Source organism: Meriones unguiculatus, chromosome 21 (genome assembly GCF_030254825.1).
Source record: "Meriones unguiculatus strain TT.TT164.6M chromosome 21, Bangor_MerUng_6.1, whole genome shotgun sequence".
NCBI classification, from domain to species: domain Eukaryota; kingdom Metazoa; phylum Chordata; class Mammalia; order Rodentia; family Muridae; genus Meriones; species Meriones unguiculatus.
Genome location: NC_083368.1, coordinates 9,240,972 through 9,267,418, shown reverse-complemented (window position 1 = coordinate 9,267,418; position 26,447 = coordinate 9,240,972). Strand labels below are relative to the sequence as shown.

Here is a 26,447-nt window from a genome sequence, read left to right as displayed (position 1 = left end):
ATTGAAAATGCTGACTCTCCAACTGCACAAACTCAGCCCATGTCCACTCTAAAAATTAAGTGCAGTGACATCCAGGGCAGTTGCCAGTGGCGTATTGTTAAGGGTTATGTGAGCATGAGTGCCTACTTAAAGCTAGTCTGGAGCCAAATGCAATACAATCAGACTCTGCAACTTATTGAAGGTTTCTCCTGACTTTGGGAGTACACAGTGTTTTCTTTCCTGTAGGAAATACCAGCTTCAGCAGCAGCAGAGTTTGTGAGGGATGAGGTTCCTCCACTAATTAATAAATTGATATGTCAGTAGCCTGTGCCTATCCTTCTGACATTTGTCTTTCAGCCTTAGAGTCTCTACAGACCTTTGAAAAAGCTCGCTTGATGACCACGGTCGCTAATATGCCCTATTGCGTTTTCTTTAGCAAAGTTCTGCATCTGCGTCCCACAGAGATAAAATACTGCAAGTTAGAAATATTTCATGGGGTTGGAAAGATGGCTCAGCAGTTAGCACACACTGCTCTTCCAGAGGACCTGAGTTCAGTTCCCAGGACCCACATAGGAGCTCACAGCTGTCTGTAATTCCAATTTCAGAGGATCTGACACACTTACACAGACAGGCAAAACACAAATGCACATAAAATAAATAAATCATTTAAAAAATTACAAAAAGTACTTTTGTATACTTTTCTCTGAGAATTCACTTTTGTATTCAGTTTTATTACTCTCTCTAACAGACAGGAAATCCATGTTCAAGCTGGAATCTTGGCTTCTATAAACCTTTTAGCTGATAAACAGAAATAGCTAAACATTACCTTCACACTTTCATGTATTCATAGAAATTGTAAATTTGCTGCTTATTTGTCAGTCCTAATGTTTTTATATGAAAATAAATACAAAGTTTCTCCCAAACCCTCTGTATTATAAGCAGATAATATTTATGAGATTTAAGAAGAGGCATATTGCAGAATAAGGAAAGAGGGGAGCTCTTTCCTCCAGTCTCAGCTGCTGTTCCTCACAGGATTGCCAATCCACACTGGTGAGCTGTTTTTTTTTTTTCTTTTCTCTTTATCTATTATACCGATTTGTATAAATTCATATTTTTACAAAATTATAGTAAAATGAATTGTAAAATATCATACTCACAGAAAAGAAAATACAAGCAAAGGAGGCAGACAAGACGAAGACTAAATGAAAATCTAATTTGACATCATTTGTACCTTCTGAAAGGTGGACTTGCTCTCTCAAGGCACAAATGATTCCTGCTGTTTAAAATTACAGGTTTCTTTTCTTTTAAACTTCATAAATATTAGTTGTTTGGATGCAGAACGAAAGTACTGAATCATTTTTATATTTTCACCCATGTTACAATATTTGATAGTCCTATAATAGGTGAAAATGGAAAATAATTGTTATGTTCATTGTAGTCATTGCTGAGAATAAATATAAAATATTAAGTTGAGGGTCAAATTATAAACTTGTAAGAAAAAACAAACTTGTTGCTCAAAGGCAGAGATTCTCCACGATTATGTTACTGCTTATTTCAAGTTTAAATACAGACTTTATTTACATGTAAACCTCTTAGCTGCCCTCTCCTTCCATTTTCTACCCTCAAAGGTTTTGTTTGTTTATTTGTTTGTTTTGCTAGAAGGCATCTAATAAAATTGAAAAGCTCTTTCACACTTCAAAAGATGTGTGTCGAGCAGTTATCCCTGCAACAATTTTCCCAACCTCCCTCATCTAGCTATCCATTAGTAACTGCATTTACGGCTCTTATTTTTCCCTAATGGATTCTATGTTCTATGTTAGCAATGGCCACACTTGTCTGCCTTACCTCTGCTTCACTCTTGTGTGACGTGAGCCTTCTACATGGGGTGCTGGGAAGAGGGTGAAGATACCAGTGGATATGTGGGTAGCTTGCAGTTCATGAGGCAACACTAGATAGGCTGGGAAATCTAAGTTGGGGTACATTGAGCATGGTTTCTGAGACAACAGAAAGGGTGGGTTATGTCACTGACCCCCACCCCTAGTCACCACATCCCTTTCTTAGACAAGTAAATAAGCAAAAGAAAATATTCTCGGATAAAATATAAACATCTTTTAAAGATGTAAAAACTGGAGGGTGAGCTTTTGGTAACTTGGGCTGTGTGAGAAGTGACAAATCCAGGCAGTGGGGTGTTAGGAGTCTGGGAAACCTAGATGCTCTCCAGAGCAGATCAGTAAAAATCATGTGTCTTGAGCATGTGCTCAAGCGGTAAATTAAATAAAGCAGAGGGCCTCCATCAAGTCATCTGGCTGTGGGACCAGGCTCACCAGGATGTAATAAAGAATTAAGGATGACACACTCTACAGTAAAAAAGAATACCTAGCAATGTGTCTTTTTTCTGCCTCCCAATTACACTGAGCAGATACATGGAAGAACAAATAAAACTAGAATTTTTGTGTGTGTGGGGGGGTGGTGTTGAGATTTTTTTAGTTTGTTTTTAGACAGGTTTCCACTGTATAGTTCAGGATAGCCTGGGGTCCCATAACCATCATGTCTGGCCTAAAATTTGGAGTCTCAGTACACCTATTCTGCCATAGTATGTGTCCTACATAGATATATACCTTTATTCTATGCTCTTCCCTCACATACAGACACACAACTCACACACATGTACTCACAAGCACACATGTAAACATGCACACACACGCACGTATGCATGTATATGTGTATGTACGCAAACACACGCACACACACACGCTTCTTTAGGGTCTTTTCAGATCATCAAAGGAGCCTAAGCTGCTCCACAGAATAAATATTAAGTTGTTTCTATATTCCAAATGTTCTAAGTGAGAAAAATCACCATTTGTCTTATTGTTTCTTTATAGCATAATATTTGAGTCTAACACCAGTGGAATTATTTAATGTAACTGTAATGAGAAAGACAGTTGCAAATATACCTGAATAAAACAGCACACAGAAATAAGAAACAAATTCATACCCCATGTACCGATGTAGTCTTGGTGGACATCACCGGGAACATTCCAGTATGTCTGATAAAAGGTTATGATAGGATGTGACCTTTGTTTCACGTGCTTTCTCCCTCAGTCTCTCCCTTTCCTTTGCTTTGTTGGGATACAGTGAAATACTTAGCTCGTCATACAAGCTCTTTTTGAAGTTTTTCTTTTTAAACAGAGTCAATAGTAATAAAGTATCATAACCTCATTTTAACCTCAGATAATACATGGGAACCTTCCAAGAAAACCCAAATGCACCAAAACCAGCTTCAATAGTGGAGAGTTTGGGGGAAAGAGTTTGCTCTTTGAATGATAGCACAGTGCAGCGACATCTGGCTCAGTGAGTAAGCAGCTCTTCTTGCTTCACGATGTTTAGGGAAACATTCCACACATGTACCCTGGATCTTAACTCCTGTGCTGTCACTGCGTGCTAGCTGCCTTTTCCTTCTGTGACAGCAGCAATAGTTCTGAACAGTATTTTCTGTTGCTGGTGCTGCTCAGCATTTGCTTCACTTGACTCCAATCCACGCTGTTACATCTTCTGTTTTGAAGGTATTTTTATTTGTTGATTCATAATTTCATACATTAATACAATGTGTTCTGATCAAACTGAAGGTAGCCACTAAAACAGTCTTTCTCTTTATGAAGATTTGTTTTGCTTTGTTTTGTTTGATACAGGGTTTCCCTGTGTAGCCTTAGCTGTCCTGGACTCACTTTGTAGACCAGGCTGGCCTTGAACTCACGGAAATCTGCATGCCTCTGCCTCCCAGAGTGCTGGGATGACAAGTGTGCGCCACTGACTGCATCCAGCTTTATGAAGACTTCTTAACCAGTGTTTGGGGGTTTAACTCTTCCGGACGATTCATGAACTTCAGTTAATAAAAACGTATTATTTAATCCAACTCTTTTCATTTGTATGTCTTGCAACTAATTTTCACATCATTTATAAAGACAAATGTTCTGTCAATTAGACTCTCATATAACAATTGAAAGATTTATCTTGATTCAGAGATCCTAAAATATGAAAGACTGTATTTAAACATGTAAGACAGAGAAAAGTCATCATTATATCTTTATAGTAAACATCTAGTCACACATTTCTACAGGGTTATTAAATCATTTTTATGGAGGATAGGCAGGAATGTGCTACATTGCATATTTAATGTAGATCGACCTCACTGGGAATATTTTTTTCAAGAACATTTTGAAAGCTCTGCAGAATGGTGTACTGCAGTGAAGGAAGCTTCTTGCAGCAGATGTGTTAATGCTAACAGTGGTTCTCAACCTGTGGGTCACGACCCCTGTGAGGCAGCGAATGACCCCTAAGATTACCTAAGACCATCATCAGAAAACACAAATAAGGGATGTAGAAAAAGTGGGGAAGACCCTAGAACTCATTGGCACAGGAGACAACTTCCTGAACAGAACACCAACAGCACAGGCTCTAAGAGCAACAATCAATAAATGGGACCTCATGAAGCTGAAAAGCTTCTGTAAAGCAAAGGACACTGTCGTCATCAAAACAAAACGACAGCCTACAGATTGGGAAAGGATCTTCACTAACCCTTTATCTGACAGAGGACTAATATCCAGCATATATAAAGAACTAAAGAAGTTGAAAAGCAACAAATCAAGTAATCCAATTAAAAATGGGGTACAGAGCTAAACAGAGAATTCTCGACAGAGGAATGTCCAATGGCAGAGAAACACTTAAAGAGATGCTCAACATCATTAGCCATCAGGGAAATGCAAATCAAAATGACCCTGAGATTTCACCTTACACCCATCAGAATGACCAAGATCAAAACCTCAAGTGACAACACCTGCTGGAGAGGTTGTGGAGAAAGGGGAACCCTCCGCCACTGGGGGTGGGAATGTAAACTTGTATAACCACTCTGGAAATCAATATGGCACTTTCTCAGACAACTAGGAATAGCGCTTCCTCAAGATCCAGCTATACCACTCCTAGGCATATATCCAAAAGAGGCTCAAGTACACAATAAGGATATTTGCTCAACCATGTTTGTAGCAGCTTTATTTGTAATAGCCAGAAGCTGGAAACAACCCAGATGCCCCTCAACTGAAGAATGGATGCCAAAATTGTGGTACATCTACACAATGGAATATTATTCAGCAATGAAAAATAAGGAAATCATGAAATTTGCAGGTAAATGGTGGGATCTGGAAAGGATCATCCTGAGTGAGCTATGCCAGAAGCAGAAAGATACACACGGTATATACTTATTCATATAAACATATAATATAGGATAAACCTACTAAAATCTGTACACCTAAGGAAACTAATCAAGAAGAACTCTGGCTAAAATGCTCAATCCCCACTCTGAAAGGCAAAGAGGATGGACACCAGAAGAAGAAGAAAACAGGAAACAAGTTAGGAGCCTCCCACAGAGGGCCTCTGAAAGGCTCTGCCATGCAGACTATCAAAACAGATGTTGAGACTTATGGCCAAACTTTGGGCAGAATGCAGGGAATCTTATGAAAGAAGTGGGAAATAATAGATCTGGAGAGGACAGGAACGCCACAAGGAAAGCAACAGAACCAAAACATTTGAGCACAGGGGTCTTTCCTGGGACTCATACTCCAACCAAGTACCATGCATAGACATAACCTAGAACCCCTGCACAGATGTAGCCCATGGCAGTTCAGTGTTCAAGTGGGTTCTATAGTAATGGGAACAGGGACTGTTTCTGAAATGAACTGATTGGCCTGCTCTTTGATCACCTCCCCTGAGGAGGGGAGCAGCCTTACCAGGCCACAGAGGAAGACAATGCAACCACTCCTGATGAGACCTGATTGACTAGGATCAGAAGGAAGAAAAAGAAACCCTCCCCTAAGAGTGGACTTGGGGAGGGGAGTGTGTGGAGAAGGGGGAGGAAGGGAGGGTTGGGAGGGGAGGAGGGAGGGAACTAGAGGGGGGATACAAAGTAAATAAAGTATAATTAAAAATAAAAAAAGAAAACACAAATATTTACATTATGATTCATAACAATAGTAAAATTGTAATTATGAAATACTCATGAAGATAATCTTATGGTTGGGAGTCACCAGACCATGAAAAACTATTAAATGGTTGCAGCATTAGAGAGATTGAGACCCATTGCTCTAGAGGAAGCTTCCTGCAGGCAGGGTGTCCTGAGGGAGGAAGTTTCCTGCAGGCAGGGTGCCCTGAGGGAGGAAGCTTCCTGCAGGCAGGTGTGCAGTGAGGAAGGAAGCTTCCTGCAGGCAGGTGTATTGTGTATATTATTTCAGCCTCAGCACCTGGACGCTTACTGTAGCTATTTCTCTCAGGAACTGAGGAGTGAGCACATACTTCATTAGAGATGCCATCCACCCATGCAAATAAGAATGACTAACAAATGCATGCCATATAAATAATGATTTTGCTTCTTGAGCACTTTGTATGTCATTTATGTCTGCTCATGCTTTCTCATTTGGTTTTCTAAGTTATAGGTTTATATGTATACACAATGAAGTTTAAAACAATGTAAATTATCACATAAAAATCAAATGGCATATTGGTCATTTGTGACTACCTGCATTAATATAACTTAGCTTGTTAAGAGAGGGAAGAACATCGTCATAATTGCTTTGCAGTAACAAAGACCACTTGATGCTGACTGGTAAGACATAGAAGAAAAAGTATCAGAGAAACAGGGGGCAGGGTCTGCCTGGATGTCACACCTTCATTTCTGTCATTTTAAGAAATAGTTCTGTGGCTTTTTTTATGGTAGAAAACAAAAACACTTGTATGTGACATCATTATGTAAAATGCCTTTGTGTTGCCAATCCAGGAACACACACGCTCACAGCTCATATTTAGTCTAAACCAACAAAAGGTTGTTTGTTCTTGCTTTTTGTTTTTCTGATAGAGAAGACAGACTGGCAAAGCATAGACTTCTATAACTGAACTTTGAGCTGGAGCTATCTAGCTCTTTTTGGCAACATGGGCATGAGAATTTAATTCACTTTTGTGTGCTGTTGTAAGCGCCTGGGCTTGGTATAGCTCTTGCAGTATTTGATAGGGAGTAAATAAAGGATCATACTAGTTATTGTCTGCCTCTAGGGCCCCATGTAATGGAGTCTCAAATTACCTGATGTGTGTTTGAGTGTTTATGTAAGATCAATGAAATGTCATTAATAATGGTAAAAGTGGACTTTACAAAACTTACACAAAGTCAACCTCATAACTTATCTGGATCTTACACCACAAGTTTGCTAGGAAGTAAAAGTGGGTAAGTGGAGTTTCCAGATTTTTGTTGTAATATCATAAAGGTTAAAAATCCTCCCTGAGGGACTTACATTGGGGTCTTTTTTTTTTCTTTTTGGGAAAAGTACTGGAAATGCACTCCTGGAATAGAGATGAGTAGGGCAGTGCTCACATTGCCAGTTTGAGTACAACTGTAGATGAAGGCTTAGTTCTCTGGCAGCCTGGCACTTTGAATGCATCACGTTTAGGAGTAACAGAGGAAGTAGAACAAGGCACTCTGGTTGCAGAGTGCTTGCAAGGCCACATAACAGAGTGAGACTTGGGAGCATGCATACAGGAAATAAATGAGGGCAGTTTCAAATTCAGTCCCATGAGTAAATAAGCGTGTGAAGTTATTACACACTGGCTGTAAACTGTGAACATAATAAGAGTAATCAACGCTCATTCAACCGGGCAGCCCACTGGCAGGTGCATTGCAGGCAATGGGGAAAACAACCTCTCTTTCCTGTCACTGGTTGCTCTCAGGGTCTGTGCAAGGCTGAGTTTGCAGCAAACAGACAGGTGAACCTGGACTAGGCGGCATTACCACCACAGGAAGCACAACTGCCACAAACAAAACCACTTTATTCAGCCCGGAAGTGAATTTAAAATGATTGGTTCCATGAAGCTCTCCCCATAAAGCTCCCTTTTACCTCATTCAGAGTTTAAACGTTTCCAAATGCCCAGTCAAATGGAACCCCATAGATGTCTTACTTCTCTCTCTCATCACAGCAGGGGTGGAGAGATCCTGGTGCATCCCACAGGGAAGGAGCGAAAAGGTCTGGAGGCCAGGCTTCCTGGATTTGAATTTCAACTCTGCTCTGTCGTCTGTATGCTCTTACACATCCTTTTTTTTTTTTTTTTTTTTTTTACCTTGTGGTTGATTTGTTTTATATTTTCCTGGGTTAGAATAGTTTACACTGTGAATATTACAATAACTGAAATATAAAATACACAGCGACTTCAGAGGGGACCTGACAAACAAATACTGCACCTTAACATTTTGCCTCATGTAGAGTCCACCTACCAAATTTTAATCATACCCCAAAGCTAAGAATTGTATGTTCTCTACTCAATGTGTATTGCCAAGTCTATCATATTCTAAATACTAAATAAGTATTTGCTTAGCAACTGAATTAGTTAATTTGCTTTAAAACTTTGTTTTCCTTTCTCGAAGAAAATCAAAGACCATGTACTAGCTTTCACAGCGTTTCTACGCCAGTCACTAGAAAAAGGGGTTAATAATAGCTGTTTGCGCTTTCACTGTCTACCTCTTACCTATTAAGTTTTAACTATTAAGTGCAAATTGATATCTATGCACTTAGGTTCAAACAGAAGCATATTCACATTTCAGTTGTAAAACATTGGTGAAATAATTATAAGTGAGAGCCTCATTAAAACAACAACTAGAAATAAATTATAGATGTGCCAAGAAGAGGGCATAGGCTACTCATTTAGATTTTCTTTTGCAGATGGCTCAGATAATTTATAAGGAAATTATGTTTAGATCTGTTTAATTCATATTAAACAAGTATACAGAGAGCTTCTGGCACTGAATTGTAATGAGCATATAGTTATTATCAACGTCTCAAATAACCTCATCCATTCACTAATTCTGCAACTAATTTAGATGTGTCGGGGGGTTCCCTCTTCTTATAATGTATAGAAAACTGTAGTAAATCAGACCTAAAGGTCTAAGGAAGATCCAAACAAAAGTTCTGTAATGAAAAGCACAGCCTACAGAAATCAGATTCAGACTCACAGAGATGGGAGGTTGGGTAACAGGACCATTAAAGCTGTCTTAGAAATTCTAGTCAAGGCTCATGTAAAAGATCTTTTTAGATTATTACATTAGTTGATTAAAGAAAAAAAAAGGCAGTGGAAGACAGAGGACACTCTGTGGTCTCAAATGCCATAAGACGGTGCTTACCAGAACAGTCACCACACGAAGAACCACGCCCCGCATGTTATTCTCCAGCTTCTTGTCAGTCAGTGACCCATTCAGACCCGTGACAGGATTCCAGCACCCAAGCTGAAAGGCAAAGTATCTTCAGTCACTTTTCTTACTCAAGAGCAGCCTAGTATCTCTGTGTAGACCCTGTAGAGAACTGTGTGCTACCTCATGGAATAACTAGTACAGAAAACTTATCTCCTTTAACAGCCAATGAAGCTATCGGAAATGCCATCTCCTGCCTTTAAATACCATCCTATGGCATATGTCAGAAGCCAGTGTGCTTTGCAAAGCTCACAGAGGATATCTGAATTAATGAGGAGTCACATATTCACCAATAACCTCATATCCATAATGTGCTAATTGGAGGAATAAAAGTACACGTAACCCTTGCAGAATTTCTCACTAATGTATCAAGTTACTGCATTACTTAAATTCTCTCAGAGCCTGTCATTTAATTGTACATTACTTTTAGTGGGAAAAATAACTTTAAAATATTAAAAATATTTAGTATGGACAGAACAGCAACTGCTTTTATGTAGGGGATAACATGAAGTGTGTATGTGTGTGTGTGTGTATGTGTGTGTGTGTGTGTGCTTTAACAGCTCACAGAACACAAACACAATTTGGGTTTTGGTCAATGCTTATAATTTTCTTGGAATATTTTGACACTTCCATGAAAACCACCTGCCTCTTTTTAGTATCCAAATCTTAGGGTTACCAGTTTTTAAATTACTACCTTCAAATGTCAGAGGAATAAAAGTTGATTAGTCTCAAATAAAACTAAGGAGGAAAGAAAAGAAAATGGTGAGGCTCCAGTTAACGAATGACTTGTCTGGAAACAGAGCTGTTGAGAGAACAGGGTATGTGCACTGATGTCAGGTTCTTATCCCAGGGCCAGTTCCATGAGCATTTACACTGAAAATTGTTCTGTAAAAATGTAACAAGGTAAAAATGTAACTCAGCTCTCGTCATATTTGGAAACAATTTGATTAATTGAGTGATTAAAGGGGCATCTGGTTACTTGTGCCATTTCCTTCAGTGATGATTTATTTCTTTGTACTGAGTTTTGTCTGTAGCTTCCAAAGTCATCAACATACTGGCAAATCTTCCTCACAAACAAACAACTTAGGTGCTTCTTATTAAACCTTAAGCATCTCTTTGAGCTCCCAAAAGGTGTTTAATTAAGAAAACTAAAATGTGCTCAATATATTGCGAGAGACAGAGATGTCACAATACGATCAACAAAGCCAGGTTTTTCCTTATTAAAATAATGTGGAAAAGCTTGATAATTGTTGGTTTCAACTGTAAAAGCACATTAAATTCATACCATGATATGTCATTCTTAGTTACATAAAAGTCTAATTAGAACTTAGATCCAATTAGCAAATCCAAATGTGTTGAAAAGTCTAATTATCAGAGATTGTGCAGCCCTCTTGCCAAATTTACAACCTTGTGGAAATTCCTTTGAGCTTTTGTTCTTTTATGAGGTCACCCAGAGTCTATCCTCAATTGCATTGTTTGACAAGCACTTCTCTAATTACTTCAGGAGGATTTTATTTTCCTAGACCAAATATTGGTGAGGAAATGGAAAGGATGATGTTATTGAAGTCTCGATTTCCAGCCTACCAGGTGGCACTGAAAGACAGACATGAAGGAGAATACTACCCGGCTGCTTCAGACACACAGGCATTTCTTTTGTCTCCAGAGGTGCGTTTTGAGTTTGATCAAACTGTGGTCAGTTTGCCCACCATTTGACCCACGATTTGACCTTGACCTTTTTACTGCTTTGCTAGCAGTAGCAAAGGTGGGTAGAACAATACACGCCAGGGTCTGAAAAGACCACTCACCCTCAAGTTCTGAGTTTCTCTCTGGGTCACGACCTACTTAGAATACAACTAAACACAGTCAATAAATTGTAATGCATTCTCTTGTGGAAATATCAACAAAAAAGCAGAATGGGTAGAAATAGGTAAATATTTGTTATCTTGACTTTAGCAGTAGCTTGGACATTATTTGTGCTGTACCATGTTTCTCCTCATGCTGCTCTTTAACTTTATTTTTTTCAATTTAAATATTATTAATGAAATAAATATCTCTTATACATAACTATTTTTTTCTTTATTAATTACACTTTATTCACTTTGTATCCCCCCTGTGGTTTTCTCCCTCCTCCTGTCCCAATCCCTCCCTTCCTCCACCCTCTGCATGCATGCCCCTCCTCAAGATAGGGGAGGTCTTCTTTTCCTTCCTTCTGATCCTAATCAATTAGGTCTCATCAGGAGTGGCTGCATTGTCTTCTTCTGTGGCCTGGTAATGCTGCTTCCCCCTCAGGGGCAGGTAATTAAAGAGCAGGCCCATCAGTTCATGTCAGAGACAGTCCCTGTTCCTATTACTATGGAACCCACTTGGATACTGAACTGCCATGGGCTACATCTGTATAGGGGTCTTAGGTTATCTCCATGAATAGTCCTTGGTTGGCGTATCAGTCTCAGGAAAGACCCCTGTGCTCAGTTTTTTTGGTTCTGTTGCTCTCCTTGTAGAGTTCCTGTCCTCTCCAGATCTTACTGTTTCCCATTTCTTTCCTAAGATTCCCTGCACTCTGCCCAAAGGATGCCCATACATCTCAACATCTACATTGATAGTCTGCAGGGCAGAGCTTTTCAGAGGTCCTCTGTGTCAAGCTCCTGACTTGTTCCCTCTTTTCTCCTTCTTCTGATGTCCAGCCTCTTTGCCTTTCTGGATAGTAATATCAAATGGCAGAGAAACACTTAAAGAAATGCTCAACTTCATTAGCCATCAGAAAAATGCAAATCAAAATGACCTTAAGATTTCACCTTACACCCATCAGAATGGCTAAGATAAAAAACTCAAGAGACAACACATGCTGGAAAGGTTGTGGAGAAAGGGGAACCCTCCTCCACTGTTGGTGGGAATGTAAACTTGTACAACCACTCTGGAAAGCAATCTGGTGCTTTCTCAGACAACTAGGAATAGTGCTTCCTCAAGATCCAGCTATACCACTCCTAGGCATATATCCAAAAGATTCTCAAGTACACAATAAGGACATTTGCTCAATCATGTTTGTAGTAGCCTTATTTGTAATAGCCAGAAGCTGGAAACAACCCAGATGCCCCTCAGTGGAGGAATGGATGCACAAATCGTGGTATATCTACACAATGGAATATTACTCAGCAATAAAAAAACAAGGAAATCATGAAATTTGCAGGTAAATGGTGGGATCTGGAAAAAAATCATCCTGAGAGAGCTATCCCAGAAGCAGAAAGATGCACAAGGTATATACTCACTCATATAGACATATAATATAGGATAAACCTACTAAAATCTGTACACCTAAAAAAACTAATCAAGAGGGAGGACTCTTGCTAAAATGCTCAATTCCTATCCAGAAAGGCTCTTTAAATTTCATGTGTGTAAGACTGTCTCAAACACATAAATTTACATGTATACAGATCTCAAGACATCTGGGCTTTCCCAAATGATGATTTTCAGTGCGTGTTATAGTTATTTTATTGTGTGCCATCTTATGTGCATTTTAACAATAACATTTTCCACATTGTTCCAGTCTCTTAATAACCATAGACTGGACTTTAAGATTGGTGAGTCTCATGAGAAGCAGGAAAAAAACAGGGAACAGGACAGGAGCCTACGACAGATGACCTCTGAAAGACTCTACTGATAGAAGTATTGAAGCAGAGGCTGGGGCTCATAGCCAAACTTTGGGCAGAATTAATGGAATTTTAGAAAGAAGGGGGTGATAGAAAAACCTGGAGGGGAAAGGATCTCCAAAAGAGACTAACAGAGCCAAAAACTGGGTCCTGGGGGCCCTGTAGAGACTGATACCCCAACCAAGGACCATGCATGGAGAGGACCTAAAGTTCCTGCTCAGATGTAACCCATAGACTCAGTTTCCAAGTCGGTTCCCTAGTAAAGGGATCAGGGGCTGTTTCTGACATGAGGTCAGTCTTCTGCTCTTTGGTCACCTCCTCCTGGGGGATGCAGCCTTTCCAGGCCACAGTGGAAGACAATGCAACCAGTCTTGATCAGACCTGATACGCTAAGGTCAAATAGAAGGGGAGAAGGACCTCCTCTATCAGTAGACTAGGGGAGGGGCATAGGGAGAGAATAGGGAGGGAGGACAGGATTGGGAGGAGATGAGGGAGGGGGCCACAGCTGAGATACAAAGTGAGTAAATAATAATAATAATAATAATACAAAGTGTAATAAATAATAATAACTAAATTTTTTTAAATAAAAATTGATTTGTAAACAAAAACACCAACAAAAAAGGTTAGTGAGTGTCTTTTATAATAGTACTTCTCTTATGTGCATGAACTCTAATTTCTGCAATGACCACCATTAACATCAAGAATTAGTATGTTCTAAGAGTAGATATGATAGGACAGATGTTTAGAATGTAGTTCATTTTGGAAAAGTAAAAATAAAATATAATACTGATTACATATCGAAGTAAGCCATAGAAAACCACTAAGAAGTCAAAATAATAAATAGTTCCTAAATAGAGCACATTTTGAAAGCATTTTAAATAATTTCTGACAGTTATAGAGATGAAATCGTTATGCAAGGTGGTAAGGTTTCAACTTTATGGGATTTCCTCATTATCACTATTACTTCTCAGATACCACACCTAAGGTCTCATACAGGTTATATATTTTCTAAGAGATGGAACTAAGTTTGCAACTAATTCTACGTAAGTTCCGTTGTCAAGATTTCAAAATGAATTTGTCTCATGCCATTTCACAGCCATGGCTATTGATGTGGTATCTTTCTATGTTAAAGAAATTAAGGTTCAGAGCTATGAAGTGCTTCGCTCAACATAAAACTTACAAAGCAAAATTATCCTCATAATTTTATGACCGTAATTATAACAGCTACATACTGTACAATGTGTCAAATAACTGAAGGTTTTACTTTTTTTTGAGTTTTACTTTTATTCACTCATTTAATTATCAAACCCCTTGAAGGAAGGAACCACTGTTGTCACCATTGTATAGAGGGATCTGAGTACAGAGAAATTCTCTGAAGGGAGAGATCAATTTAGTTACAATAAATGCTAAACTTGTTTCATTTCCTCTAAGTTCTAACAATGTGTCCTAAGCAGTGTAAAATGGATGGGGAAATAAGCAACAGCGGCACACAGGCACAATGCTGAGATGGATTTCTCAAGTACTAAATGCTCTTGTTTTGGGTTCATACACAATCATCTCTGTGAGGTTCATTTCCAGGGATTCCACCTGATTATAACAATACTTTCCAATAAAAAGCAAGAAAAAAATCAGTGATGTTCACATGTATTCAAAATAAATCACTATCTACAAGTAATATTCCTTGAGGCAGAATAGAAAAATTTTGGGGTGCCCTGGAGGGATTTCACTAGGATCAAGCTCAGGGCTTTTCAAGCTGCTTTTCTGCTTCTGTTGTTTGAAATCTCCTTAACTTCACTTGTCTGGAAGTAATTGGAGGGTTGTCTGGTTATTTTTGCTTTTGTTTTGTTTTGTTTTAAGAAACTAGAGACTAATAGTGAAAATATGCAGTCTCATATTCCATGGAAGATTTTAAAAGATTTATTTTTGTATTTCGTGTGTGTGTGTGTGTGTGTGTGCTCACATGCAAATGAGTGCTGATACCCTTGGATCCTAGAGGAAGGAACTCGATGCCCTGGAGCTGGAGTTACAGACAATTGTAACTTACTTGATGTAGGTTCCATGAACTGAATTTCAGTCCTCTGCTAGAGCAACCAGCACTCTTAACTGCTGAGCATCTATCCAGTGTCAGCGTCTCCTATGAACTCTCTACTCAGCCAAATGCTCTCCAAATAAAAAGAAAGTGGCTCCTGCACTTTATGAAATTTTCAGAAAGTCTCCCTGCTGATAGCGGAAAGGGTTTGCTATCTAGGAACTGTGGAGCAGCTTCTGTGACTCCAGCACTTGATGCACAAGCATGAGAATGTGAGTTCTAATTCTTCAGCACATGTTAAAGCATGCACAAGGCATGCACAAAGTGTGCTCGCACCTCCATGGTCTCTGTTCAAGATCTTAGGGATGTACTGTTCGAGCAGCTTATCTAAAGCATGGAGATCAGGTTCAGCAAGAGACCTGGTTAAAAAAAAAAGAATAGAGCGAGACCCTTCAACTTCACCTCTGGCTTCTACATATGTGCGTACGCACACTCACTGACACACACACACACACACACACACACACACACACACACACACACACACTGTTCAGGACCTGGTGGTCTAGAAAACATTTGAAAGACCAAAAGAAGTAAAGACCAGAAATTCAACATCTTTTCAGCTGCAGTATGTAGATTTCTTGTATTTTGTGGTTATTTGTGGCTAATGTCATTTCAGAACCTTTAAAATACTTAGTGCTCTAATTATTTCCTTCATTGGAGCTTTGGCAATAATAACCATGTAGCCTCAGTTAAATCAATGGAATAGCTTGTGTTCAGCAAACTGGCTGATGCATTTTCAAGAGCAAGTAGTGCTCTGAACATTATGCATGCTAACAATCACGCTTACATATTTACTCTTTTCTCCTCAACGCTTTCACTTTTCATTGGCCACAGGCTGCAAAAGATGACTTTTGACTCTGGAGTTTCACCATCACTGTTTTTTAAACAGTGTTAGTTGTCAGAAAGAGCTGAACTGTTCAGCTTTAATTTTATGCTTAATAGTTTGTGGACTTTAATAAGGGGAGTCAAGAGAACTCTAATTGAATATGAATGGAATGGCCAGCATTTATGAGCTGTGCTCACATGGAACCAAGGAATCCTGGCTCTATTATCAAGGCACCAGGGAGGACATGACACACCCTGTCCTGAGAACTTATGCTGCCTGCCACTGGTGTCCAGCTACTTGCTTCCCAGCCTTCAGGCTAAAAGAGAAACAGCAAAAATGTAGTCAAGCTAGCTTTAAGGGCAGCCATTTAGACGTGTGCAGGGTTTATTTGGTAAGTATTGCACTGTGATGGTCTAGGGAAAATACATGTGGCAGACTGAATCAGAAGCAGCATTTACAAAGCTGTATGGTGATGGTTCCCACTTATGCCGGCAAGGGAGTGAGGTGGCCGCTCCAATATTAATTCTCTTTATGTCATGTTGCTCTCGGAAAGTAGTTCCAGTTCGCAAGACTTGCTCCCTGGGGCCTGGTTCTGTGCTCCTGTGGGTCTGCTCCTACAGCTGGGCTATTGCCATAGTGCTTCTTTGAGCTTACTGGCAATAGCCTGCGTACTTGAGTTTCTGGCAGGAAAATGACTTTACAAAAAAACAAAACAGAAGAATCAAGTCAAATGACTCAACTGTTTATATATGTGTGTTTGTGTCTGTCTGTCTGTCTGTCTGTCTCTCTCTGTGTTGCTTTCAAAAACCAGAAGTGGGCCAGTGAGTCATCTCAGAGCATAAAAAGTGCTTGTCAGCAAGCTTGAGAATCTGAGTTCAATCCCCAATAACCACACAGTGAAAGGAGAACTGACTCCTAGAGGCCCTGTGACCTCCATGCGTGTGCCCTGGCATCCACGCACATATACCACAGCACATGCAAATGCATAAATAAATCGGAAGATAAAAGCTTCAACAATGCAAATAAGATGAGCTTATTAACTAATTCCTACAGATGAAGACTATAAGAAGCAGCACCCACACATGTACACACATGTGAGTGCACCCACAAACATATAACAACAGGAAAGGCTCAACCACATTAGGTGTGAAAATAACCCCTCACAGTTATCAACTGTCATTTAACTGCTTTAACACCAGAGCATACTGATGTTTTCCTGTCTTTCCTACTTTTCCCAGGTATTAAATCACCATTACATTGGTCTTACAGGGCGTATGTAATAGCAGTTAACATATACAACTAGAATTCTTATGTTTGAGCATTTACCCAAAATCCAGTGATAAACAGCACTGGGCCCGAGTTTCCTCTGCTCTTTCAGGGGGATTAAAATGACTTTGTCCCAGGGCTGTTGGACATTCTGCTGATGTCATGTGTCAAGTCAATTGGGGTGTGTTCTTAACACAAAGACTGAGGAAGTGCTTGATGTTATCAACCAGGATTCTCTGGTTCCCACTCAGTCCCATTCTCAGGGAGTAGTCTTAATTTAGCAATAAAACACATCTTATAGATGGATTTCAAAACTTATAAAGTAACTTAGAAAATTTTGAAAATTCATGACAATTCAGCCAAACTCTAGAACAATTAAATCAGAATCTCACGGTGGGTTCTTCAGTCCTCAGAACTGTATGAGCTTTTCGAGATGACTTCTGTTCACAGCCAAGACTGTTCTAAAACACGCTGGAGCACTCTGTGAATGAATCTCATCAACAGATTATTTTACACTATGATTCTAAGGTCTCTCCTCTACTGGCTTCTTTTGAAAACGCACACAGGCAATGCTTTCTTAAATAAGCTATATGTGTTTCTTAATTGAAATTGGATGTGAATGTAAAATCTCTGCTAAACCAGCTTGTTGCCTACATTTGTTGCCTATCTTGCCCGTGGGTGTGCTTGGGTTGTCAGTGTGGTTATATGGAAACCCAGATAGGTCCCAATAGATGAAGGCTGAGTTAAAACTCATGTTTGTTTTTTTTTTTTTATTGTTCATCCACCTTTCTTGTTCTCCAATTAAAACTGAATTTAACAAGAACCAGAAAGTCCCAATCTGAGACTGGGTCCTCCTCCCTCACTGCACCTCTGACAATTCTCTTGGGTTTTCATGATGGTTCATCTCACTCAAATCACGTGTGATTAGCTTTGTGTTTCTATCTCAACAGAATAATGTTTTCTATCGTATTTGAGCACTTACAAAGCTTGCTGGATTTTCTTTTTGTTTAGTCTTACACTGAAAGCACCTGGCAGCTCAGCTCACCCTAGCTCATCTCAGTCCTTGACATTGCTCATTTAGTAATGTTCATGTTTATTGCAGACTTCTTATGAGGTAGAAATGGAGCCAAGCTATGGCTATAATTTAATTTATGTTTTTGCCCTAACTGTGTCAGGAAAGTACTAAATTACCTTAATTTTAACAGATGTGGAAATGGAGGATTAGAAAGATTAATTAACCTGTTTTGGGTTATTTAGCTAGCTAGTGGTGGGGACCAGAATTTGAACACAGGTGGTTTAGCTCTAGAAACTGTTAGGGCATTCTTACCTTAGTCACTATGATGGTTTTTCAGACTTAAGTGAAAACAAGGTACATATAGGCAGATCTGACAGGTTTTTGAAAATTGATTTTCCAAGGTTAGACCTTAAGGACATGCAATATCCTATACTACAAACCCTTGCTTGTCTTCTGCTCTGTGAAGTCAAAGACTTGTGGCTAACATACACGAAGAAAGCATTATATTTTGGAATGGGTTCTGTAGTATGTCAGCCTGAGAAAAGTTGGCTTATAATGACTGGCAAGGAAGACAAGAACTATGGAACAGGACTTTCAAGTTAGTTTTTGCTTCCAGAAAAATTAATGGTTTTGAGTTCTTAGTTGTGTCTACTGACATGTAATGGGTGGTTAATAAAAAGAATTCTCAATTTGTCTTTCCCAAATCACAGCTTATTAGTAAGAAGATCAATTTTGTGATTTTTGTGGATGGTTTTTCTTTACTACATTTTATTTGTCTAGCCCAGTCATCCTCAACCTTCCTGATGCTGTGGCCCTTTAATATAGTTCTTCACGTTGTGGTGAGCCCCAACCATAAAGTTATTTTTGTTGCTATTTCACAACTGTAATTTTGCTACTGTCATGTATCAAAATGAAAATATTTTTAGAGATAGACGTTAGCCAAAGGAGTCACTACCCACTGTTTGAGAACTGGTCTAGTATATGTATGTGTGTATGAACAAACCATAGTGCACAGAAGACAATTTCTGGAAGAGGTTCTTTCTGTCTGCCATGACGGGTTTAAGGATCAAATACAGACTGTCTGGCAGCAAGTACCTTTGCCTACTGAACCATTCATTGGTATCAGGAGGCTTCTTATATTATCCACAAACCAAATTAATACACATAGAAACATGATGATTGTAAATGCTATCATCAGCAAACACTACTGTATCTATTAAAGGGAGACTTACAGTAACATCTGCAAAACCCTCAGCCTAATTTTGCTTATAGATATGTATCCAGTACCTAGAGTTTTATTTAGCACATAAGTAAAAGATAGTTGACAAATGAATTAATTGGTTTTATTTTTGTCAAAGAACAAAACAACTTTCAGCAGTGTGGAGGCATTTGGTTACATGAGGGCTTTACCATTAAGTGGAGGGCTGAATCACCTAATCTTGTGCAAGCTGTCTAGCAATTGCTCAGTATGATTAGGTTCCAAACCAAAGCCATTCTTGTGAGGAACAAGAGGCTTATTGTTTAGGCTTCCCTGTCACACTCATTGTGGAATGTGTAATCAACATTATAATCAGTTTACCTCATGCATAGTAATGTGTAGATCTGCATTATAAGTCACCCAGAGGTTTTCCTGTCAGGCTGCTCTTGCTCACATGTCTGCTCAGATTCAATATGCAAATAAAGAAATTGACTTGCACTGGTCACTGTGAACCATCAAATGAGCAGCTATGTCTGTGAGTATCCTTAGCCCCTTTAAAGACAATTCTTACTTCACTGCAGAGCATTACAAACAGTTAAACAAGTGAGTCTTCCATAAAGAATTCCACATTAAGTAAAATGTAAAATGCTAACAAACACATAGAGAATTACCATGTCTTTGTGGATTTGTTTCCTTATTCTTTTTATCAACTATTTTAAATATTCGCTATATACATCCATTTTTAAGGAATCGATAGAAATTCTTATATCTAAAAAGCAAGAGAAGGAACAAGAGGGATTTGGAAAAGGAGGCGTGGACTCATTGATCACAACAATGTTGTTATTCACAGCTGTCCATCCCTCACCCCGAGATCACCAGCCTGTAGCCTCATGTGCATCAGGTCTAGCCCAGACTTGATACACTAGTCTGTCCGCACTTCTAGAACCTCAGCTAGCAACAGCATATGCCTCTACTATTCTCATGTCCCCAATTGGAACCACGCATTAAAGACTATGACATTCAAAAGCAACCATATTTGCAGTATAAATTAGAAAGTCACAACCATGCTGAAATCCTTGGGAAAAAAAACTAAGAAGAACTTAATTTTATGTCTCAGTTTGATTATTGGTACAGAGGCATACAGTGAGAACATGAGAATCATAAGAACAACAACCAAAAAGGCAGCAAACCTCGAGGAAAAAGAAACTATCTTCTAGTAATACTGAATGATTGTACTCAAATATCCAGTCCTCAAAAAATTAAAAAGCATTAAAAACAAACATGAGGGGTCCCTGATACCCCACAAAGACCATAAGGCTATTGGTTGCTCTTCATAACCTTATGGCAAGTCCCTGTTGCTGGAGACAACACTTATGTTATTGAACATAGAAAAGTTGAGCTGGTGCCCAGCTGGAAGCCTCACCACTATTGACTAACATTCAGAGCACTGGACAGTACTCTGCATGCTACTAGAGGAGAAAATAATCACGAATATCACCAAGCTGCAAACCTGAAACCTATAACCATGACCTGCCTGCAAAATATCTTGGTAGCATTTTTTTTATTAGATTTAAGGCCCACTCCACAAGATGGATTCTATACCTTGCACTGATAAAGTGACAAGAACCTGAGACTAGATGGCTCATGGGCCCTAGGGGAAATCTTATTACTATAATGACATATCACTATGCCCCTAGATCAGTGCCTTACTTAACCCATAATGGGAATGCTTCCTTTTGCAGCATGTAGAAACTAATTCAGAGACCCCAATTGAACAGTAGGCAGAGTGAGATATTTTGGAGCATTCAATCCTAAATGGGATGTCTTTATCAAACTTTTCCTCTCAAGGCTCAAGGATTTATGCAGAAGAGGAGGGGGAAAGATTGTAAAAGCCATAGGTGGTAGATGGCTCCACAGAAATAGTATTTTCCAGACACAACAGGACCAATTGCACATATGAACTAATAGAATCTGTGACCCAATGCAAAAGGCCTGCACAGAGTCAAACCAGAAAAGGTGCTAGCCGGGAGTAGGGGAAGTAAACACAAAGTTCCCCCCTTAAATAAAAAGCTATTTGCAACTGATACATACTGGGAAAGGTGAAGCCAGTTTTCTCCAGTGGAGCATTACTGGGAAGATCAACCAACTCCACGTCAAGCCCCACACTTAGGAACAGTTGACCAAAAAGAGGGATTTGTGTTTTTTGTATGTGCTTTTTGTTTTCTATTTTTTTGTTTTGTTTTGTCTCCTTAGTTTTTGTTTGTTTTGAATTTTAGTTTTGTTTTGTTTTAGTTTTTGAGAGAGAAGTGGGAAAAACAAAAACATCAGGTTGGGTAGTTAGGGATGTGAGGATAATCTGGGAGGAATTGGTAGGGAAAGAATATAATTAAATGCATTAAAAACATTTTAAATTATTAAAAAAATAAAAAATACACGCATGGTGGCACTGGCCTTTAATCTAAGCACTTGAGAGGCAGAGGCAGATGGACCTCTGTGAGTATGAAGCCATCCTGGTCTACAGAGCTAGTTCCAGGACTGCCAGGAAACCCTGTCTTGAAAAATAAATAAATGAACAAGAATGCACAGCCCATCCAAAGAGAAACAAAAAATTATTAAGATAGGTATATTAGATGTACCAATTTTAGTGGGTTTATCCTATGTTGTATGTTTATATGAGTGAGTATATGCCATGTGTGTCTTTTTGCTTCTGGGACAACTCAATCAGGATGATCCTTTCCAGGTCCCACCATTTACCTGCAAATTTCATAATTTCCTTATTTTTCATTGCTGAGTTTCATTCCATTGTATAGCTGTACCACAATTTCTGCATCCATTCTTCAGTTGAGGGGCATCTGGGCTGTTTCTAGCTTCTGGCTATTACAAATAAAGCTGCTACAAACATGGTTGAGCAAATGTCCTTTTTGTGTACTTGAGCCTCTTTTGGATATATGCCCAGGAGTGGTATGGCTGGATCTTGAGGAAGTGCTATTCCTAGTTGTCTGAGAAAGCGCCAGATTGATTTCCAGAGTGGTTGTACAAGTTTACATTCCCACCAGCAGTGGAGAAGGGTTCCCCTTTCTCCACAACCTCTCCAGCATGTGTTGTCACTTGAGGTTTTGATCTTGGCCATTCTGATGTGTGCAAGGTGAAATCTCAAGGTTGTTTTGATTTGCATTTCCCTAATGGCTAATGAGGTTGAGCATTTCTTTAAATGCTTATCTGCCATTCGATATTCCTCTACAGAGAGTTCTCTGTTTAGCTCTGTTCCCCACTTTTTAAGTGGATTACTTGGTTTGCTGCTTTTCAGCTTCTTTAGTTCTTTATATATACTGGATATGAGTCCTCTGTCAGATAAAGGGTTGGTGAAGATTCTTTCCCAATCTGTAGGCAGTTGCTTTGTTTTGATGACAGTGTCCTTTGCTTTACAGAAGCTTTTCAGTTTCATGAGGTCCCATTTATTGATTATTGCTCTTAGAGCCTGTGCTGTTGATATTCTGTTCAGGAAGTTTTCTCCTGTACCAATGAGTTCTAGGGTATTTCCCACTTTTTTTTCTAGCCGATTTAATGTGTCTGGTTTTAGGTTGAGGTCTTTGATCCACTTGGACTTTAGTTTTGTGCAGGATGATAAATATGGATCTATTTTCATTTTTCTACAGGTAGACATCCAGTTGGAACAGCACCATTTGTTGAAGATGCTATCTTTTTTCCATTGTATGGTTTTGGCATCTTTGTCAAATATTAGGTGTCCATAAGTGTGTGGGTTTAGACCCTAACTAAAATGCTCAATCCCCATCCTGAAAGGCAAAGAGGATGGACATCAGAAGAAGAAGAAAACAGGATACAACCTAGGAACCTTCTACAGAGGGCCTCTGAAATTCAGAAGAAGAAAACAGGAAACAACCTAGGAACCTGCCACAGAGGGCATCTGAAAGCCTCTGCCCTGCAGACTATCAAAGCAGATGCTAAGCCTGATGGCCAACTGGCAGGCAGAGTGAATGGAATTCTATGTAAAAAATGGGAAATAGCAAGAGCTGGAAGGGACAGGAACTCCACAAGGAGAGCAACAGAACAAGAAAATTTGAACACGGGGAACTTCCCAGAGACTCATACTCCAACCAAGGACTATTCATGGAGATATCCTAGAACCCCTGAACAGATGTAGCCCATGGCAGTTCAGTGTCCAAGTGGGTTACATAGTAATGGGAAGAGGGACTGCCTCTGACATAATCTGATTGGCCTGCTCTTTGATCACCTCCCCCTGAGGGGGGAGCAGCCTTACCAGGCCACAGAAGAAGACAATGCAGCCACTTCTGATGAAAACTGATAGTCTAAGATCAGAAAGAAGGAGAGGAAGACCTCCCCTATCAGTGGACTTGGGGAGGGGCATGCATGCAGAAAGGGGAGGAAGGGTGGGATCAGGAGGGGAGAAGGAAGGGGCTTATGAGGGGATACAAAATGAATAAAGTGTAATTAATAATAATAAATAAAAAAAGAAAATGAAAAAAAGATAGGTATATTAATAATTAATTAACAATATAACTTTCCTCATTTTATCCACATAATCCTGAAAGAAGATATGGAGAAAGTCAAGAAATAATGTGTAAACAAAACACAAATATCCACAGAGACAGAAAACTTGCAGACACTAAGAATTTTTGCTTTTAAGAAGTACAGCTGTGAAGAACAGGTTTTTATTTTATTTCCAGATGTGGTGATAGGGGGCTATGCCATACTGCAGCAGCGGGCTATGATTTGCCTCATGCTTTAGTAGAGGTATGGTTTGGCCAGTTCAGATAGTTTCTGAGATTGTGTAACATTTGGAATTCTGGGAACTTTTCAGAGTGTATACAAATGCTAGGGTCCCAAGGAGTGGGGGTTGCTGGTTCTTCTGTGTGGTTGGATGTGGTTTGTTATCATACTCAAAGAGAAACAAGAAGGAAAAAGATTAGATTCAAGGATTCCTCCTCTTTATCCCCTCTCTCTTTCTTTCTCTCCTGTCTAATGATAGATGAAACCAGGGTGATAATGAGTGGGACAAAGAAGAACCCATAAAGAAGCAAAATCCAGCTACACAACCGAAATAAACATTTTACCACCAAGGCTAGGAAATGGGTCTGTGAGCTCAGAATAAAGATCCAAACTTAAAGACCAGATGATGGCAATTACTGAGTCCATGAAACATAAAATATAAAATAAAATAAAAAATAAACAATGAGCAGAGCATAAAAGGGCCTTTGGGACATCAGCATGTGAATCAACACAGAAGTTATGAGGCTCACAAAACTAAGTGAGTCAGGAGGAGAGGAAGAGGAGATATTTCAAGGTACAATGGCCCAAAGGAATATGCAAATGCTCAAACTCCAAATTAGTGAATCCCAAGAGCTCATACTGTGGTGGGGAATATACTGCTCTGCTTGATGAATAGGAATCCAAGGTGTTTCATAAAATACCCCTCTAGGGACATTGAGAACTCTTCCAGAAAGAATTAATTGCTGTGGGCTCTGACCTAATCAAAGGTTTAAGCCACTGACTATTCAGCATTTGAACCCACTGTTGTGAAGTGTGGAGCTTGTGGAAGAGCCTGAAAGAAGTGGGTAATGCAGTCTCTTGAAGGATGTGACCTGACTCCTGTTTCTGCTCTGCTCTGCTTGCTCACCACCAGATGAAGCCCTCTGCTCCCACACACTCTTTTATACCCAATGACCCTGAAACCATGGTGACAAACAACCTCAGATGGAAACTTCAGAAACCAGGAGTCCAAATGAACGCTTCCTCTTTTTAAATAATTTCTCTCAGATATTTCTCATAGTTTGGAAAAGAAAAAACCTGATTATAAACACATTGTTTATATTTTGTCTACTTGCTATAACTAATATTGGTTTATATTAGTTTTTTATATAAACTAGTTTTTTATAAATTAGTTTTTTATAAAAAAACTAATATTTTTATATTTTATAAAATATAAAAATACATTATGTGGACATTAATTGAAAGACTTTTTTCCTTTCTATTGCATATAGTCAATCATCATCCTATCTTCAAATTTTTTTATTTTTCTAAGCCCCAAAGCCCATTTTCAAACCTTTCGTTTCATAAGTAAGACAAGATAATCTCCCAAGTGAAGGAAAGGGGTGGACTACTCAAAATAGAAGAAAAAAACTGGGGAGAGGGAGGAAAAAAAGTTATCTCAAGGGGCTGTTGATAAAACTATCAGTTTTTTAAAATATGCTTATAAACAGGAGCCTAGCATAACTCCTCTGAGAGGCTTCACCCAGCAGTTGATGGAAACAGACGCAGAGACCCACAGCCAGACATTAGACAGAGCACAGGAAGTCACATGGAAGAGGTGGAGGAACAACTGAGGGAGGACCTGGCGGGGTCGAGACTCCACAAGGAGACCTACAGAGTCAACTAACCTGGGCCCATGGGGGCTCAGAGAAACTGAACAACCAAACAGCATGCATGGACTGGCCCTTGGACCCTTGCACATATGTAGCAGATGTGCAGCTTGGTCTTCCTGTGGATCCCCCGTGTCATTGAGCAGGGGCCCTCTGGAAATGGCCTGTGATGCCTCTCCTCTGATCCCATTCCCCTAATTGAGCTGCCTTGTCTGGCTGGCCTCAGTGATACCAATGCCCTCCTCCCCCTTCTCTGAGGGGAAGGAAAGGTGAAAATGGGGGGAGAGCTGCGGGAGGGAGGACTGGGAGAAGAAGACAGGGGTTACAATCAGAATGTAAATTGAATAAATAAATAAATTTAGAATTAAAAATTTTACCCAAAACGTGAGTGGCAGAATGACATAGTAACGATTCTTCGAGAAACAAGGAGAAGCCTCAGCCAAGAGCCCTGCATCTGGTGCAAATAGCCTTTGAGCTTTACAGAGAACGTGGGCTATGTTTGCAGTGCTGAAGGGATCTTGTTATCTTATTTTCAACTGTAAGGGATGTCAGAGGGAGCAGCGCAGGTAGAAGGAAAGACAACAACGTGGTGAGTATGTGGGCAATCACTAAAGCTGGAGTGGTTGAAAATGCTTTATATATCAACCAACAGTATTCTCTACATATTTTAAGAGACTAATATATTTTTAATTTCATTATGTTTTCAACACACAATGTAAAAATATATTACTTGGGGACATTAATTGAAAGAAGGA

General features: G+C 39.4%; 1 protein-coding gene across 2 annotated transcripts in view; it reads right to left on the bottom strand.

Moving 5' to 3' along the window:
• Grid2 (glutamate ionotropic receptor delta type subunit 2) overlaps positions 1–26,447 on the bottom strand; it is a 1,564,629-nt gene that overhangs the window by 418,509 nt on the left and 1,119,673 nt on the right. For both annotated transcript variants that reach the window (XM_060374191.1, XM_060374189.1), the window contains exon 9: positions 9,188–9,289. In XM_060374191.1, coding sequence (XP_060230174.1) covers positions 9,188–9,289 — 102 coding nt within the window. The remainder of the gene's footprint in view (positions 1–9,187; positions 9,290–26,447) is intronic.